Source organism: Orcinus orca, chromosome 6 (genome assembly GCF_937001465.1).
Source record: "Orcinus orca chromosome 6, mOrcOrc1.1, whole genome shotgun sequence".
Lineage (NCBI taxonomy): Eukaryota > Metazoa > Chordata > Mammalia > Artiodactyla > Delphinidae > Orcinus > Orcinus orca.
Genome location: NC_064564.1, coordinates 112,183,886 through 112,202,343, shown reverse-complemented (window position 1 = coordinate 112,202,343; position 18,458 = coordinate 112,183,886). Strand labels below are relative to the sequence as shown.

At 46.4% G+C, this 18,458-nt stretch overlaps 1 protein-coding gene across 22 annotated transcripts in view; it reads right to left on the bottom strand.

Annotated features, from left to right (window-relative positions):
• Positions 1-18,458, bottom strand: part of RALGPS1 (Ral GEF with PH domain and SH3 binding motif 1) — a 287,326-nt gene that overhangs the window by 164,026 nt on the left and 104,842 nt on the right. For all 22 annotated transcript variants that reach the window (XM_049710721.1, XM_049710726.1, XM_049710727.1 and 19 more), the window contains 2 exons: positions 11,656-11,745; positions 8,902-8,994 (listed from right to left, as the gene is read on the bottom strand). In XM_049710721.1, the coding sequence (XP_049566678.1) occupies positions 8,902-8,994; positions 11,656-11,745 (183 nt within the window). The remainder of the gene's footprint in view (positions 1-8,901; positions 8,995-11,655; positions 11,746-18,458) is intronic.

Sequence of the window (18,458 nt, the reverse complement as noted above, 5' to 3'; positions counted from 1 at the left end):
TGTAAAAGAATGAAATTAGAACATTCTCTAACACCATATACAAAAATAAACTCAAAATGGATTAAAGACCTAAATATAAGACCAGATACTATAAAACTCCTAGAGGAAAACAGAGGCAGAACACTCTTTGACATAAATCACCACAATATTTTTTTAGCTCCATCTCCTAGAGTAATGGAAATAAAAACAAAAATAAACAAATGGGACCAAATTAAACTTAAAGCTTTTGCATAGCAAAGGAAACCATAAACAAAATAAAACTGACTGACAAGGGATTAATTTCCAAAATATACAAACAGCTCATACAGTTTAATATCAAAAAAACAAACAACCCAATCAAAAAATAGGCAGAAGACCTAAATAGACATTTCTCCAAAGAAGACATACAGATGGCCAACGGGCACATGAAAAGATGCTCAATATCGCTAATTATTAGAGAAATGAAAACCAAAACTACAATGAGGTATCACCTCACACCAGTCAGAATGGCCATCATTAAAAAGTCTACAGGGCTTCCCTGGTGGCACAGTGGTTGAGAGTCCGCCTGCTGATGCAGGGGACACGGGTTAGTGTCCCGGTCCGGGAAGATCCCACATGCCGCGGAGCAGCTAGGCCTGTGAGCCATGGCCGCTGAGCCTGCGTGTCCAGAGCCTGTGCTCCACAACGGGAGAGGCCACAACAGTGAGAGGACCACGTACCACAAAAAAAAAAAAAAAAAAAAAAAGTCTACAAATAATAAATGCTGGAGAGGGTGTGGAAAAAAAGCAAAACCTCCTACACTGTTGGTGGGAATGTAAACTGGTGCAGCCACTTTGGAGAACAGTATGGAGCCTCTTTAAAAAACTAAAAATAGAGTTGCCATATGATCCAGCAATCCTACTCCTGGGCATATACCCAGACAAAACTCTAATTTGAAAAGATACATGCACCCACTCTGTTCATAGAAGCACTACTTACAATTGCCAAGACAGGGAAGCATCCTAAGTGTCCATCGACAGATGAATGGACAAAGAAGATGTGGTACATATATACAATGGAATACTACTCAGCCATAAAAAGAATGAAATAATGCCAGTTGCAGCAACATGGATGGACCTAGAGATTATCACACTAAGTAAGCCAGAAAGAGAAAGACAAATATATGATACCACTTATATGTGGAATCTAAAAAAATGATACAAATGAACTTATTTACAAAACAGAAACAGATTCACGGACATGGAAAACATACTCATGGTTACCAAAGGGGATAGGGTGGTGGGGTGGTGGCGGGGAGAAAAAAAGAAAAAGAAAAAAGTCTCATAGTGCAATTTCATGTTAACTTGTTCACTAATTATACAATAAAATTGCTGGAAGGACTTCCCTGGTGGCGCACTGGTTAAGAATCCGCCTGCCAATGCAGGGGACACAGGTTTGGGCCCTGGCCTGGGAAGATCCCACACGCCGCGGAGCAACTAAGCCCGTGTGCCACAACTACTGAGCCTGTGTGTCACAGCTACTGAAGCCCGTGCTCCACAACAAAAGAAGCCACCACAGTGAGAAGCCCGCACACCGCAACAAAGAGTAGACCCCATTTGCTACAACTAGAGAAAGCCTGCGCACAGCAACGAAGACCCAATGCAGCCAAAAATTAATTAATTAATTTTTAAAAAATAAATAAAATTGCTGGAGTAATTTTTTTTTAAAGAAAAAAAAAAACAGTTACATCAGAGAGTCCTGTTCTGGAGAAGTGGTGAGTACAGACACACCCCCAGCCCAGCAAAGGGTGGGGGAGTGCTAAAAATTGTCCTTAATCAGGGAAGTGAAAACACCAGAGCTATGTCGTAGGGTGATCACTCCATGGGTGGTGTGAGGAAGACAGTAAGACCAGAAGCAAGGAAACCAGCTAGAAGATGATGATGTTACCAGGTCATAAATCAGAGGGCCTGGCTTACAGTGATGGCAGCCTCTGCCAGCCCATTTGAAAATAGTCAAGAAAAGTTGAAAATAATAATAATAATAACAACAACAACAGCGGCAGCAGCAGCAGCAGTCAATACTTACCTAACCCTTACTATGTGCCAGGCATGGTTCTAAACATTTTTTCATATATTTACTCATTTAATCCTTACCATAAGAGGCAGGTCCAAGGCTGAGCCTGGGAGTCCACACTCTTAATCTGCAAGGGACACTGCCCCTCATTTCTTGGCCTGTGGTCCCCATACCAATTCAGGTCGCGTGTACTGAGACCCAACAGCTACCTGAGGTACAGGCTGGGGCGACAGTTTCTCACAGGGACTTTTTCCCTTGGGGCTTCCCCAGGCTGAGCAGAGATTTTCTGACGAGGGACACTTGCTGGCTCTCTGATTCCTGTGAGTAGCTTAATTCCAGCCCCCCAAGTGCAGACATTGGAACCCCAGCCCCCCGCCAGCTGCAAAGGTCTCCACACAGCGCCTTCTCTGAACTCTGCTCGCCATGCTGACTCTGAGAGCATTCTTTATTTCTAGCACATGGTGACTTCCCTTTCTTGGCTTCTGGTTCGCTTTGCTTCTTGATTTTTAATTTGGTTTATCTGTGTTTGTGTGTTTGAAGCAGGCAGTTGGGAGGGAGGGGCTTTCCCCCTCATCACCCCGTCTACCATATTGCCTCAAAGTCCAAAAAGTCTGCTCAGAGAGTCTCCTGGCACTCACGATCACTTCCTGGAAGCAAACTTTGATTTCTGACACGCCAAGGGTGAGCTGTCAAAGGAACACAGGAGCAGAGGGCTCCGCGGAGCAGGCATAGGAACGTGGGCCTGGGGCTCCAGAGACAGCTGGGGCGAGAGCAAGGAGGCAGCCACCACCGGGGCACAGAGGACATGGATGAAGCTCTCCAAGCTGGGGAGAGCCCCACGGGACAGGAATCGGATTGGGGAAGGTGAGAGCTGGGTCAGAGCCTTGCAGCACACTTACAGCCAGTGGGTAAGAGGGACAAAAGCAGTCAGGGAGGAGCCAGCTGTCAGAACAGCGGGAAGGGAATAAGCCAAGCAAAGAGAGAGTTTTCAAGAAGGGGGTGACAAAAGTTGTGGCAAAGTCAAGGAAGAGGAGGGTGCAAATATCCACAGAACTCATAATTCTGAGAAACAGTGCAGGCAGGGCTGCCAAGGAATGACTGGGGGATGAGTAATCAGAGGCTGCAAATGTCAGTTTCCTCTGCCTTCCCTCCCCCACCTCACCTCCCACCTGAGACAGGCAGCCCATGCCCGTCACCACTTTCTCAACAACATTAGAGGGGCCACTGGGGCCCACATCAGACACAGGGAAGGAGAGGCACTTCCCGCATGAAAGACTAAAATCCAAAATACGTGACGCCACACATCTGCCTTCCTGGGATATTTGCTCAACGACCCTGTGCCCCCAGATGCCTGAAGTGAGAGCCCTGCTCCCAGGAGGGTTCCCCTTCCAGGCCGCCACCCTGCACACCAGGCCGCCTGACCCACCGGCTGTGACTTCCTCCCTACCAAGCTCTTCAGTTTTCACTTTGCTGCTGCAGATGAGTCAAACTCTCTGGATGAATTCAGTAGGAAAGAGCAAATCATGATAGGAACGTGCACAGAGCAAGCAGAGTGTGTGTGTGTGTGTGTGTGTGTGTGTGTGTGTGTGTGTGTGCGCGTGTGTGTATGTGTGTACACATGATGTATAGCATACAACTGTAATTAATGAGTGAATCGCCCATAGTCAGGCATTCCATACCCCCCAGGTCACTCCTCTATAAGTCAGGCTCCTCTTGGGACCACCCTGATCAGAGAAAAGTTTTCACCCTCTTGCCAGCTGCTCAGGCCCCAAACCTAGGGATCGTCCTCCAGTCTCTTCCTTTCTTCATCTCCGACATCCTATCCAGCATAAATCCTGCCACCTCTGTCTTCAGAATGCCTCCCCTTTCAGCCTCCTTCTCTCCATGTCCACTGCCACCTCCCCGATGCTAGCCAGCATCACCTCACTCCTGGATTCTGCCCTAACCCTCTAACCTGGCCTCATTTCCACTCCGGCCCCCCTGCAATCCCAATCTGCTATTCACATAGTAGCAACACTAATTAAGAAAACAAAAGCAACTCTAAAGCAGATCATGTCTGTCTCCTGTTTAAAACCCTTCACTGCCCTCAGAATAGAACCTAACTCCTCTCTGGGCTGAGCCCTTCCCAGACGGCCCCGCCACCCGTCCACAGCACCCTCACAATCTCCCCCAGGCCTGCTGCGCTCCAGCCACACTGGCCTTGGAGTTTCTTCCACCGTGGCCTCTGCACTGGCTGTGCCCTCATCTTGGCCTGGCCGGCTCCCTCTTGTCACTCAGGTCTCAGACAGGCCTTCCCTGAACACCCAGTCAGTCCCTATCGCATCCTCCTCTTTTGGTCTCCGGCATCACTTTTATTCCTATCTGACAGCCCTTGGTTCGTGACTTCATGCATTCAACAAACATTTATTGACCACTTCTTGCACCATCCAGACTAGGCACATGTTTATTCTCCCACAAAAACGTGTCTGTCTCCCCTGGATAACATAAAAGCCCATGAAGACAAGGGCCTTGACCATAGCCTCGGGGTCTGGCATGGAGCAGGCGAGGAGGTGTTCAATAAATATTTGATTTGCAGAATGAATAAGAGCCACACAGTATCTGTGCTCAGGAAATCAGAATTGGCCGATAGGACTTCTTGCTTAGGTCTCATGGCTTTGAGGCAGCCAATATTCCAAAGCGGGCCCAGTGTTGGGATAAATCAGACCCTATCTGCATTTTTCCAGGCCAGCAGAAGGGGACTCCCTCCCTGTTTGTGCATCTAGCCAGCATTTATTATGGGCCTACTATGTGCGAGCCTATGTGCGAGGTCAGCCTCTGCCCTGTCCCAGCTCACCCAGCTGCTGGTACTCAGCAGCCAGCCATGGACAGGCCGACAGGCTGCCCTGCCTACCAGCTAATGACCAGCTGGCCCTCACTGAAGGCCATCCATAGTGAAACCACGCAGCAGGTCTCTTCCCACACCTGTGACCCCCTTCCATCCAGGTTTCCCAGATATCCAGGGTTTCAATGCAACCCCAGTGACTGCAATCAGGGAGCTGGTCATACACTGTCCCCAGGGGCCTGTGTGCCAGCCTCACTTCTCCAGCCCCACTTCCCAAGCAGTGTGTGTGCCTGCTTTTCCCTGCCCTGTGCCCAGCCTGATTCCAACATCAGGTTCCATCATAGACAAGTCATCAAGCAAATGGCCAAGAACATGGACTACGTGTCCATCAAGGCAAAGCTACATCACATCGGCTCTGGCACTCATCAGCTCCATGATCTGAGACAGGTCACTACAACTCCTGGAACCTCAGTTTCCTTCTCTGCAAAACGAAGACTATTAAAGTTCTGACCTTTGGGGCTGCTACGGCTGGTGGACCTGCTCCTCCCTGCTCTGCAGGGTCATGAGATTTCACCAGTCCCAGATCAAGGGACAAGTCGGGGGAGGGGAAGCAGCAATTTTTTGGCAGCGTTTCAGTGGCTAATCTCATTACTGGGAAAAGAAGTAGCAAAAGGCCACAATTCGGCACAACAAACATATACAATTCAAACGACCAGTGTAAACTCAGTCGTTTGGGATATGGAGAAAAAATCAGACTGCACCAAGAAGGAAGGTGATCAAAGAGGGAGGCAGACCTGTAAACAAAACTGCAGAGTAGATGCCCTCTGTGCTCTGTCACAACAGGTGTAGAGAGAGTGTCAGGAATATAGTGGCATCGTCGATTCTGCTGGGCTGGGGGGATTTGGATGAAGGAGAAAGATGGCGAGTTTGGCCCCCACCATTTCCCAACTGCTCTGCACCAATCACTGTCCTTGGACTAACAGGACAGGTGGGCGAAAGGGGAGAGTCTGGTCTGAAACAGGCTGAATGGTGGGTTTACCCAGAACAAACAGCTCCCCACACACGACCTCGGAGATGTCATGCTGAATCCACACGGTGTGTATCACCTCCTCTCTCCCTGACACAGCCTTTGGCAGTTGCCATTCTTATCTCCCAGGATGCTGCATCTCCCCATCTTTTGCCTTGCTAAGTGGCCCTCTGTAACCAAGGAAATAGTCCTGGCTCTCAGCCCTTAGGAGGCAATGGGAGATTTCTCACAAAAAGAACAGTTGTTGTTTCCCTGGGTCCCCCGTCCTTTGGTGACGTGTAACCGCAGCTTCCTGTCCTCTCCCTGGCTCCCACCAGCTAGATGCCAAGGTCAGCGGCCAATCCCAGGGGACCAGCGGAGCAGCAGAAGCCATGGACTAACCAAGGAGTAAGTGGCCAAAAGGCAGCCTTCAAGGCCTGGCTGCAGCTCTCTGGCTCTCTGGCTGTGTGTCCCCTCCCTGGGGCCCTCCTCTGACTTCCCTTCCCCAGATCAAGGGACAAGCAGGGAGAGGGAAAACAGTTCTTTTCTGGCAACATTTCTGTGGCTAAGCTCACTACCAGAAATTAATGGCAAAAGAAGGGTGCGCTTCAGAGGCCAGCAGCCAGGCCAGCAGCAGCCACAGCCAGAACAGAGGCTCAACGGCCTGGGCAGCACCCAGAGTCTGCTGATGTCACCCTTAAAGTTCCTGTTAGAGCACTGTGTATAGAGGAGACAAAACAATAAACAGGCCCGCTCTCTTGTTTTGACTGACAAGGCATCACTGGAACTGTCCTTGTTGAGCTCCATGGGGTGTGGTGGGTAAGCGCAGGGACTCCGGAGCCAGACTGCTCCGGTTTGATTCCCGCTCTGCCTCTTAGCTGGGGAACCCTGCATAAGTCATCCCACCTCTCTGTGCCTCCTCTTGACGGTGGGTAGCTGTCAAGAGGAAATGAGGGGACTTCCCGGGTGGCGCAGTGGTTCAGACTTTGCGCTCCCAATGCAGGGGGCTCAGATGTGATCCCTGCTCAGGGAACTAGATCCCACAGGCATGCTGCAACTAAGAGTTCATGTGCCACAACTAAGGAGCTGGCGAGCTGCAACTAAGGAGCCCGCCCCCGCGACTAAGACCTGGCACAACCAAATAAATAAGTAAATAAATAAATAAATTTATTTTTTTTAAAAAAAGAGGAAATGAGTTAATACAGGGAAAGCTTTTAGAGCAGCGCCTGGCAAATCTGTAAGGAAGAACAGCTGACCCACGTAGCCTGGAAGGGAGTTAGGTGAGGAAGCTCATGCTTTCAAACGGGTCCTGGGTGGATATTTCATTCCAGGCTCTCTGAGGAGCTGTGGGAGATTTATCTTCATTGCAGCAAAGACCCACCAATGGCAGTGATGATCCGGCCACCCTGGCACAGGACTCTGCCGAGCCACATGGAGCAGTCCTGGATGTTGTTCTGGCCCAATGCTGCCCCACCATCCTGGGCAAGGCACAGCATCCTGAGGAGAACGCTGGCCAAAGCTCCATGGATGGGCCCTGCCCATCCCTGAGTGGGTGGCATCTCTGTGCAGGCCCCTCATGCTGACTCCCTGCTGCCCTCACTGACTGTGCCACTTATGGGGTCACCGAGAGTCCCTGTGTTACTGACAGTAAGGTCTGTGTACCGTGAGATTCATCATTCCTTCTTCTGGGCCCACACAGAGCTCCCAGCAGTCCAAGAAACAATAGCAGCACCTAAATGATGGAAAATTCATTTGAAAAAGAATCTCCAAGCAACTTTTGAAAAAAGCGTCATGGCTCAGATGGACTCAGGGAATCACAGGGCTGGCAGCAACCACAGAGACCAGTGGCTTCCAAACTTGCTTTGACCTCCAAAGCCACTGCTCAACTGAAGTTCACCCAGAAGCTCAGGACATAAAACTGATGCAAACAGAGCTGCTCTGGCAGAAACCGTGCTCTGGAGGTCTGCTTGGTGCCCTCCGTCCTCTCCCCCAGCCCCTGCTGGCCCCAAGTCAGTTCCAAAGAACCCCTGGGCTCCACAAAGCACTAACGGAGAACCACAGATCCAGGCCAACCTCCCTAAGTAGATAAGAGGAGACGAGTCCCACAGAATCACTCTGCACAGACGGTGCCTGAATGCAGACCCAGTCTTTTGACTCCAGGCTAAAACATCTCACTCCACTTTGCTATGGCTTGATCTATGGAAAATTGCAATTTAAAGAAACAAGGCTCACTTCTGACAACCTACAACATAATCCCTAAGTATTTTAAAGGCCCCTGAACTAGCCAAGTCTGAAACAGAGCCCAGCCCCGCAGACTGGCAGAAAGAAGTTCGGAAGTGAGTTAGTTGCAGAAGCACAGCTGACAACTCCATACAGTTTCCTTCAGTTCTGTGGGACATAAACAGGTCTTGAAAGGCTTGGGCTGTGTGGCTGTGAGAGACCCCAGACCAGGCGGGCCAGGAGGTGAATGCTAATGAGTGATGGAAATAGCAATGACTTCCCCCGTCAGGCGCGGTGCCAAGCTAAGGAGGATAAAGAGGTCTGAGATATTTTTAAAGTATTTTTACAGCAGAAAACTTTCCTACAGACTCAATTATATAACTGTCAGACTCCACCTCTGGGCTGAAATTATCCATGGCCTTCAGGAAAAAAAAATTATTTTTCCCTACATGAGGGTCACAGGTTCCTCCAAAGAAACTCTTAGCTGCACAGCCAGCAGCCCAGCGCAACTGCAAGGCTTCCCAGGGGCAGTTTGAAGCGGAGGGCAGAAGTCATGCCACTGACCCCGCCATCATACATGATGTTGTCAGGTCCAGAAGGGTCCCCGGCCACGCTGGCTTCCTCACAGTTTCCCTGTCCCAAAACGAGGCTGAGGTCACTGAAGGAGAGAGAGTGGCCAGGGGACACTTCATTAACCCACAGTCATCCTCCGTCGTTGGCAAAGGGCAGACTGAGAAAGGCTTCTGGGGCTTAAGGAATGGAGAACTTCACCAAAGAAAGGACGGCCCAAACCAAAGGAACAGACTTAGGAAGATTAACTTACAGCCCAGGTTTTTGTCAGCCTGAAGATGGGTGCACTTTGTAATGCTGACACCACAGACATGAGAGAATGAAGGTTGTTGAGTTCTAGAAGTTTCTGAAAAGAAAAAAGATATGGAATAGATTATTTTGCTGCTATAAACAACAGAACAAAAACATGTTCAAGTGTTACCAAATACTGTCATATTTATGAAATTCAATTACACTTAAAAATATCTCATGTAGAAAATACAGTTCTAGAAAGTTCACAGAAACCATATGCTCTTTTTCTTTCAGATTGTCAAAAGGTGAGTCTGCATCTAAAACATTTGCAAAATTCCATAAGCTGACTAGTCTGGCTGCTGGACAGAATCATGGCTCAGGATGAGGTTTGATAATGTCCTTTCTGTTCTTTTTTTAGATGAATCTGAACTGTCCCAGCAGGCCTTTGTAAACTGAAACCTCCGCTGTGCCAACAACATCAACATGGGTCTACTGAGATTACCTTCACACCCGGAAGCGGGAGGCTGGGGAAAGATGTTATTAATCTGCACGATCTCCTCAGCTGGGAGCACGGAGCTCCAGCTTCCCAGCCACTTGACCATGCTTCTCTGAACCAGGCCCCAAATTAGTGAGAACATTTGGATTTAATTCCATCTCAGACAAGTTCCTTACCACAGAGGGCAACAGAAGGAGACACAGGTGAGGGTGAGCGCAGAAAAATGTAATTGCTCTGCTCTTGGTTTTATGCTGAGGGAAACCTGCCAACAGGACCCGGGTCCCACTTCTCACTCCCAGGAGTCGGTGAAAGTTGTGTAGCCGGCAGGCTCCACGGAACCAAGAGGCCTGGTTCTAACCCGGGTTCCCACTACTGGTGTGTTCTGTGGCAAGTTACCTAAGCCTTCTGAGCCTCGACATCTTCATATTTAAAATGAGGAAGGTAATCACAGCACCTCTGCTGCGTGGGATAGTGCACATAAACTGCTAGACCAGTGCCTGGCACCCAGGAGAGCGGGCAGTGTGGCGTGGGCTGCTTGTTCTTTGTCAGGAAGACTTGTCCCCAACCCCACCCCACCTGCATGTTCCCACGGCAGCCTGTGCATTTCCTCAGCCCACTGGACTGTATTTGCTTGCACTTGCCCCTCTCTCACCCTGGACTGTGTGTGCCCTGAGAGCCGGGATGAAGCAGTATCTACCATCATATCCCTAGGACCTAGTACAGCACAGAGCAGGGCTTAGTAAAATGAACAAATCCACGAAAAGCCCTTATGCCTAGTCCTCACGGCTCTGTTCCTACCTGGAGATTTCTCCCTTACCACACAAGTTAATACTGCATTTCATACATCTCGTAATATTCCCTAATCGTTTGCTGTGTGTAATAATAGATTCTGAGTGAGCTGAATTTCATCCTTTGTATCTGAATGGCTATGCCTGTCACAGAATTTCTTTTAGAGGTGAAGGTTCTCTGGGAGATTATCTAATCCACCCCTTTCCCATTTTATAGATGGGAAACCAAGGCCCAGAGAAAGGAGGAGGCTCGAACAAGAACATACCCAGGGCACAGCGCCAGCGTGATGATCCACCATCGGAAGATGGCAGAGCTTAAGGAGGAATCGTTTCGGATCCCTTGGGTAGGGACTGGAAACTTCCAAACTGAAAGCACCAGATGGGCTGGAACTTCATCCCACTTTCTCTTGTGGCCCAGCACGAACTCACCGAGAGCAACAAGTATCATTACGCCCAGCAACAGTTCCAGGCACTTCAGAATGCACAGGACGTAAAAGTGTCCATGCCCCTAACATACTTAGAGCTGGATGAACACAACCTTGCTGTGAGGGGCAGCAGAGCAGCTATCCTGAAGGCAGAGAGACACGCTCCGACTGACCATGGGGCCTGGGCGTGGACACCCACCTCTCTAAGCCTCCCCTTCCTCCTCCGGAAATGGGATAATAATAATGTCATCTTCAAATGAAATCATTTCTGTAAAGCAGCAGCTATGGCACCTGGCCAGAGAGGGGCCGCAGTGAAGGTGAGCTGGCCTAGGACCTCGGTGGGAAGACAACGTGCACACACAAAGCGGGCAGTAAACAGACAGGACGGTGCTCCGCTGAGTCAGGCGAGCCCCGTGGTGGGGAGCAGTGGGCTGGGAGGGGCTGGCAGGACTGTGTAAGAGATGAGAGTGGTCCAGGAAGGCCCGTGGGATCACAGCCTGGGCTGGCAGAGATGAGGGAAGAGGAGGGGCAAGTGGGGTAAAGACGTGAGCCTGGTGCCCAATAACCGGCAAGGACCAACCCTACCAGGGCAGACCCAGGGGGTGGGGTCGGGGCAGCAGGGCCCGGGCCTCAAGTGCAAGATGGGGTGGGGTGAGCTCTGCTGACCGCGAATAAACTGTGCAGGATGTGATGGTGTCACAACCTCCGATGCTGACTAAAAGCCATCAACCCCCGGCACTGGCTAAATCTGAATAGGAGGATGAATGGATTCCAGAGGTAGCCACTGGGGCCTCATGGAGAGTCTGTGAAAGGCCAGCTACAAAGAATGGTTGGCTGCCAAAACCACAGGGCGGAGGGCACCTGCCTGTGCATGCACAGGGGCTGGGAGGCCCAGCAAGCAGCCAGGCTGGTCCCACAGCTGCCTCTGCCTGGGGAAGCTGGGCCAGAGCCCCGTGTCTGAACCCTGCCCGGCTCATCCAGAGCAAATCGTCACCCAAAGTACCAAGGAAACACCTTTTTGCGACAAAAAAGAAAGGAAGGGGAAAAGTAATAATAAAACAGCTTACCTTGGCTATTTTCACAAAATGGCTCAGGATTTCTGCCCTTATTTTTAAAGTCTGTGCTGTTAGAATTTCTCGTACAACCCAAAAACTGACCTGTAGAGTCAAACACAGACACACACACAGACACACAGACACAGACACACACACACACACACACACACACACACACACACACACACACACACACACACACACACCAGAAAAGTTGTTAAATGCCGGACCAACCAAGTTACCCCGCCCACTACTTCTATGGGATTTCTAAGAGGTTGGGAGACTGACAGAGCAAACCCTAGGGTTGCAGGAGGTTGAGGGTTCCTTTATGACACCTAACCCTACAAGTGGGTCCCATGCCGTCAGCACCAGCTCTCCAATATGCATAGTGGTGCTGTGAGAAATAAGTACTCCCATCATTAGCCAGGGGACTTAGTGGGCCTCCATCGACATATGGGTCTCCCTAAAGGTGCTTCAGGAAATTTTGAGATGTATCAGACAGGATTTCTGCTCAGAAGGATCCCAGTTATGGGGAGATGGATGGATGGATGGATGGACGGATGGACAAATGGCCAGACAAAGGGATATGCATGCTGGCACTACCACCTATGAGATCCATATCTCCAGCCAGACCCAAGACAAGAAGGACTCACCTATATTTGCACAATTACAACAAATTTCATTTTCTAGGAGAGGTTTGCCCAATAATTTAACTGATACAAAAACATCTCTTAAAGTTCTGTAAAGCAATGCAGGTAAAAGGGCATGTTTTTCTGGAGACAGCATATGCCAAAAGGATATACTGGTACTTTTCGTTCAGAATATCACTCACACTTGACCATCCTCGAGCCCCTGAGTCCTTTGGTGGGAACAAGAAAGTCATCCATCAGTGTCTAGTTGACTCACACGATGCCTCAATGAAACAAGAGGAGCTTCATGCTGAGAAACACTGGGCAGTGGTTTGCTTTCCTGTTTATGTTTCATGACTATAACAACAGCTCTATGTGAAACACGGATGCCCAAGAGTGCAATGACAGCACTGCAAAGAAAGGAGGAGAGATGGGCAGAGAATGGGGGAGACGTGGAATGAAAAGGAAGGCTAAGCATCTAAAACCTCTAAATTTTACAAAGACTAAAAGAGTTAAGGATAGTCCAGAGTTATCAAAGCATGTTTACTGCTGCAACCAAATGTCTTCCCTTTACTGAAATACTGTCACTTTTCAATGAGAAAACAAGAAAAAGTTAAATCACCAAGAATCAAAATTTGGCTTCTTATATTAAGCAGGAATATTATAGAAAAGTTTTCTCTGTGTAATTATCTGTGGTTGCCTCCAGGACGTGCCTGGGTTTCCATAGAATCATTTTTTCCAAGGAATTGCCTAAAATTAAGTTCAGACTCAAATGTTACTAGCCAGTTATGGAAGAAAGATTTTCCATATAGCAAGATTTTTTCTAGGTGATATGCCCATAAACCTTATATTTTAATACATGCACACTTTTATGCCACATAAATCTCAAGTGTGATAGTTTATATGTATAATTTAATAGATTCTTATGTGTCAAAAAAAAATCACACCTATTTAAAGCATAATTACGGAACGTGGCAGAGTTGACTCAGGTGGTGTTCAGAGGCAACTCTGGATCAGTTCACTTCAGCAGACTTTCACGAAGCCCTTACTGTGTGCTCCAGGCACTGCGAGTCCAGACCTGTCAGTCCAGAAATCACTGTATTAAAAGGCAGCTGGTGATCATGGCCATCAAACAAGTTCAAACCAAGTGAACTGGAGTATGGGGGAGATAATGAGAAAAGAAGGCTTCCTAGAGGAGGTGGGCCTTGAAAGATGGGTAGACCCTCAACAGGTGAGGAGACCAGGGAGAGCTGAGCGGGTGGACAGGACTGGTGTTGCAGGTGCCCCGTGGGGTTGGGGCGGGAGGGAGGCTGAACTTAGAAGGGAAGGGGGTCTGGAGAAACAAGGGGACACTATGCTGCGCAAGGAGAGTTCCAGAGGCTTCTGAGCACAGGAGTGACAGGCTAGACCCTTCTGCAGGAGCAGGGACACCCATCAAGAAGCTGAGGCGATGGTCTAAGTGAGAGACGGGAGGCCTGAGCGAGGGCAGTGTTGAAGGAGATGGAAAAAAGGGGCAGAGGAGAGAGACATTACAAAGGGAGAATCAGCATGGTTTTAAACTGTTTTAATTGTTTTTTAACTACAAAATTTAAGAGAAGCTTAATGTAGAAAACAAAGGGACAGAGATAAGCACAAGAGACAGAAGTCATTTGCAAGCTCGTTCTCACATACAGACCCCTGATAAACACTGTGGTATGTGTCCTTCTTGGAACATATGTTTGTCATGTTTCAGAACATATGTCTGTCTAGTCATAGAACATGTTTCTCTTTTTCAATTAAATTGGTATATATTAATCATACTATCACAAGAATTTTTATAAATATGTAAGAATATCAACATATTTTTAGCAGCTGCCAAGCATTTCATCTCAGGGATGTCTCCTCATCAAGGAACCTCCTACTGTTGGGTAGCTTATTTCGAATCACTTTGTTGTGATAGACAATGCTGTGGTGAACATATTTATACATATATCTTTATACATTTTTAATTAAGGTCTGAGGATAAATTCCTGTAAGGTAGAGTGAATAAAAGTATGTGTACCTTTTTTCAAAAGTATATATTTAAAAACTTGGCTTCCAAAAGTTTTATTTGTTGATCCATAAAAATTGGAGCAGGCTAATACCAGTTACTACAGCTCTTTTTTTCTTTACTAACTTAGTGGACAAACTAATGTCCCACTGTTTCTATTTTACATTTCTTTCATGACTCCTCAGTTAACATATTTTTGCACGTTTTTTAAGTTTTTTGTTGCAAATATTTATAGGCCATTTGTATTATTTGCCTGTGAAGTACGTGTTCAGGTCCTTCATCCACCTTTCTATTGGGACACCTGTCCTCTGACTCTTGATTACTAAAAGGGGTTTATATTAAAGAGAATACATTACCCCTTTGTGAGTCATACAGTGTGCCAAGAGTGTGGAGAAACTGATACTCATACACTGTTTGCAGGGGTATAAATTCACAGGACCATTTTGAAGAACCACTTGAATATATCTTTCAAGCTGTTAAAAGTTATATTCTCCCTGGAATATTTATCTTACAAAAATACAGAAATGTAGAGTGATATACATACAAGGGTTCACTGAAGCGCTGTTTATAAAGCAAAAGAATATGCCCATCAATAGGGAACTGGTTGCATAAATAATACTATCACCTCAAACTTTGGAAGGAAGTCGCTATGGAAGGAAGGAGGCAGTTGTGCTCCACCTTCTTGAGGGCAAAATATCTACATAGATTATTTGGAATTCTTCTGCATAGGAGGTTTGTCTAGTCTCCCCCATTTATTTATTCCATCATTTGTTTACATCAGAATGGACTCATGGATACTTTGGGGTTTTGATCCAATACTATGTTATTTATTTCCTTACTCAAATTGTTCCAGCTTTGGCCACTGAGAGCTGGCTTCGACATGCCCCCAGCATTGTTTGGTTGGTTTGTATGAGCACCTCCTTACTTTCTGGAACTACAAGATGCTACCGCCTCATCCTGTACATTTCTTGTCCCACTCCGAAACCAGCCATTTCTCCAAGGAGCCTTGGTTCCTTTTTTTAAAAATATTTTATTTATTTATTTACTTATTTATTTTGGCTGCGCCAGCTGGGTCTTAGTTGCAGCATGCGGGATCTTCGTTGCAGCATGCGGACTTCTTAGCTGTGGCATGCCTGTGGGATCTAGTTCCCCGACCAGGCATCCAACCAGGGATCGAACCCGGGCCCCTGCATTGAGACACAGAGTCTTACCCACTGGACCAGCAGGGAAGTGCCCCCTGGTTCCTTTTATTAGATAATGGTATTAGAAACCAAGATCTGGGAACTACGTGTGCTCGTGCTACTTAGGTATCACTGTTTCTAGGTCCTCTCAGATGCAGAGCAAGGAAGTGTGTGTGTGTGTGTGTGTGTGTGTGTGTGTGTGTGTGTGTGTGTGTACCCTAACTCTTGTATATATACATACCTATTAATATTTCTATATGTAACCATCTGTATCTATATTAAGCTAAATATGACTTCCTACTAATGTCTCCACCTCCAATCCATTACCATATGGATCACTCTAGCCTCCTCTTGCTTGTCTACAACTTTCTACTCCAACAGGTGAGAGAAACCTGGGTCCCACCATCTGCCACCCATTTCCTTAATTGTTCAATTCCAGTGTTCATGCATAATGGCTCCAGAATTGTTACCCATCCGCCCTTGGGAAACAACTTGATCAGAGTACAGTGCTTATATACAGTTCCTTTTGTCTTTAGTCTTTCAGGCTCCCTCATTTCCAAAGTTACTTAGGCCAGCACCTTTTCCCCTCACCCTTCTCAGGGAGGTTGTTTCATACATTTACAATCCAGTTAGGTTCACTTGTTATGTTCTACATTCCATCCTAGGACCCCTTAATCTCCACAATGATTAAAATTTGCATAGTTAGCACTAAGAGGTTTACTCTTAGTGCTGTAAAGTTCTAAGGGTTTTCACAAATGCACAGTGGCATGTATCCAACATTATAGTATCATACGGAATAGTTTCACCACCCTGAAAAATCCCCTGTTCTTCACCTACTCAAAGCTCTCCCCTTCTCACACCTCTGGCAGCCACTCATTTGTTTACCATCTCTATAATTTTAGCTTTCCAGAATTTTTTTCAGCATTTTCCAGAACGTCAAAAAAAAAATGGGGGAGGTAATCACACTTATGTTGCCTTTGCAGACTGGTTTCTTTCACTTAGCAATATGTATTTAAGATTCATCCATGTCTTTATATGGCTTGATGGCTTATTCTTTTTTTTTTTTCCAATGAAGACTATTCCATTGTATGAATTTACCAGTTTGCCTATCCTTTCACCTATTGAAGGACATCCTAGTTACTTTCAGTATTTGACTATTACAAATAAAGCTGCTATAAATATTTGTGTGCTATTTGTGTATCTGTGTGTGTGTGTGTGAATATGTGTATGTGTGTAGATGTAAGATTTCAAATAAACTGGATAAATATTGAGGAGTTCAATTGCTGGATCGCACCATTTTTCATTCCCACCAGCAACAAATGAGAGTTTGTGTTGCTCCAATTACTTGCCAACAATCGGTATTGTCAGGTTTCGTGAGGTTTTTTGTTTGTTTGTTTTGGGTTGTTTTTTTGTTTGTTTTTTAGCCATTCTAATAGGTGCATAGTGTTTGCATTTCCCTGATGGCAGATAATGCTGAGCATCTTTTCACGTTTATTTGCCCTTGGTTACATCTTTTTGGTAAAGTACTTACTCAGATATTTGGCCTGTTTTTTTTTTTTTTTTTTTTGGCTGTGTTGGGTCTTTGTTGCTGTGCGCGGGCTTTCTCTAGTTGCGGCAAGCGGGGCTACTCTTCATTGCAGTGCATGGGCTTCTCATTGGGGTGGCTTCTCTTGTTGCAGAGCACAGGCTCTAGGTGCGCGGGCTTCAGTAGTTGCAGCGTGTCGGCTCAGTAGTTGCAGCGTTCAGGCTCAGTAGTTGTGGCTCGTAGACTCTAGAGCACAGGCTTAGTAGTTGTGGTGCATGGGCTTAGTTGCTCCGTAGCATGTGGGATCTTCCTGGACCAGGGATCGAACCCATGTCCCCTGCATTGGCAGGTGGATTCTTAACCACTGCACCACTAGGGAAGTCCCTGGCCTGTTTTTTAATTGGGTTGTTTTCTTTTTTCAAGATTTTTTTTTTTTTTTGATGTGGACCATTTTTAAGGTCTTTATTGAATTTGTTACAATATTGCTTCTGTTTTATGTTTTGTTTTTTCTGGCCACAAGGCATGTGGGATCTTAGCTCCCAGACCAAGGATCAAATCTGTACCCCCTGCATTGGAAGGCAAAGTCATAACCACTGGACCGCCAGGGAAGTCCCTAACTGGGTTGTTTTCTTATTGTTAAGTATTAAGAATATACTTTGGATTCAAGTCTTTTATCAGATATGTGTTTTGCAAATATTTTTCCCAGTCTGTGCTTTGTCTTTTAATTCTCTTAAAAATGTCTTTTGCAGAATAGAAGATTTTAATTTTAATGAAGTCCAACTTACCAATTTTTTCTTTCATGGATTGTGCTTTGGTGTTATATCTAATAACTCATCACCAAAGGTCATGTAGGGTTTTCTTCTGCGTTTTCTTTTAAAAGTTTTATAGTTTTGTCTTTTACATTTAGGTCTGTGATCAATTTTGAGTTAATTTTTATGAAAGGCCTAAACTCTTGTGTCTAGGTTCATTTTTCACGTACACAAAAACAGTTCCAATTGTTCCAGCACCATTTGTTGAAGAAATTACTCTTTCTCCACTGAATGCCCTCATGCATTTGTCAAAGGTCAGTTGACTATATTTGTCTGGGTCTATTTCTGGGCTCTCTGTTCTGTTTCATAATCCTGGTCGTCTATTCTTTTGCCAATACCAAACTGTCTTGATTATTATAGCTTTACAATCAGTCTTGAAATCAGGTAGAGTGAGTGCTCCAACTTCATTCTTTTTCAGTATTGTGCTGGTTATCCTACATCTTTAGCCTTTTCCATATAAACTTTAGAATCAGTTTGCTGATATTTATAAAACAGCTTGCTGGGATTTCAATTAGGATTGAATTGAATCTATAGAACAAGCTGTGAAGAACTGACATCTTAATAATGAGTCTTCTAATACATGAAGATGGAATACCTCTCTATTTCAATCTACTTTGATTTCTTTCATCAGTGTTTTATAGT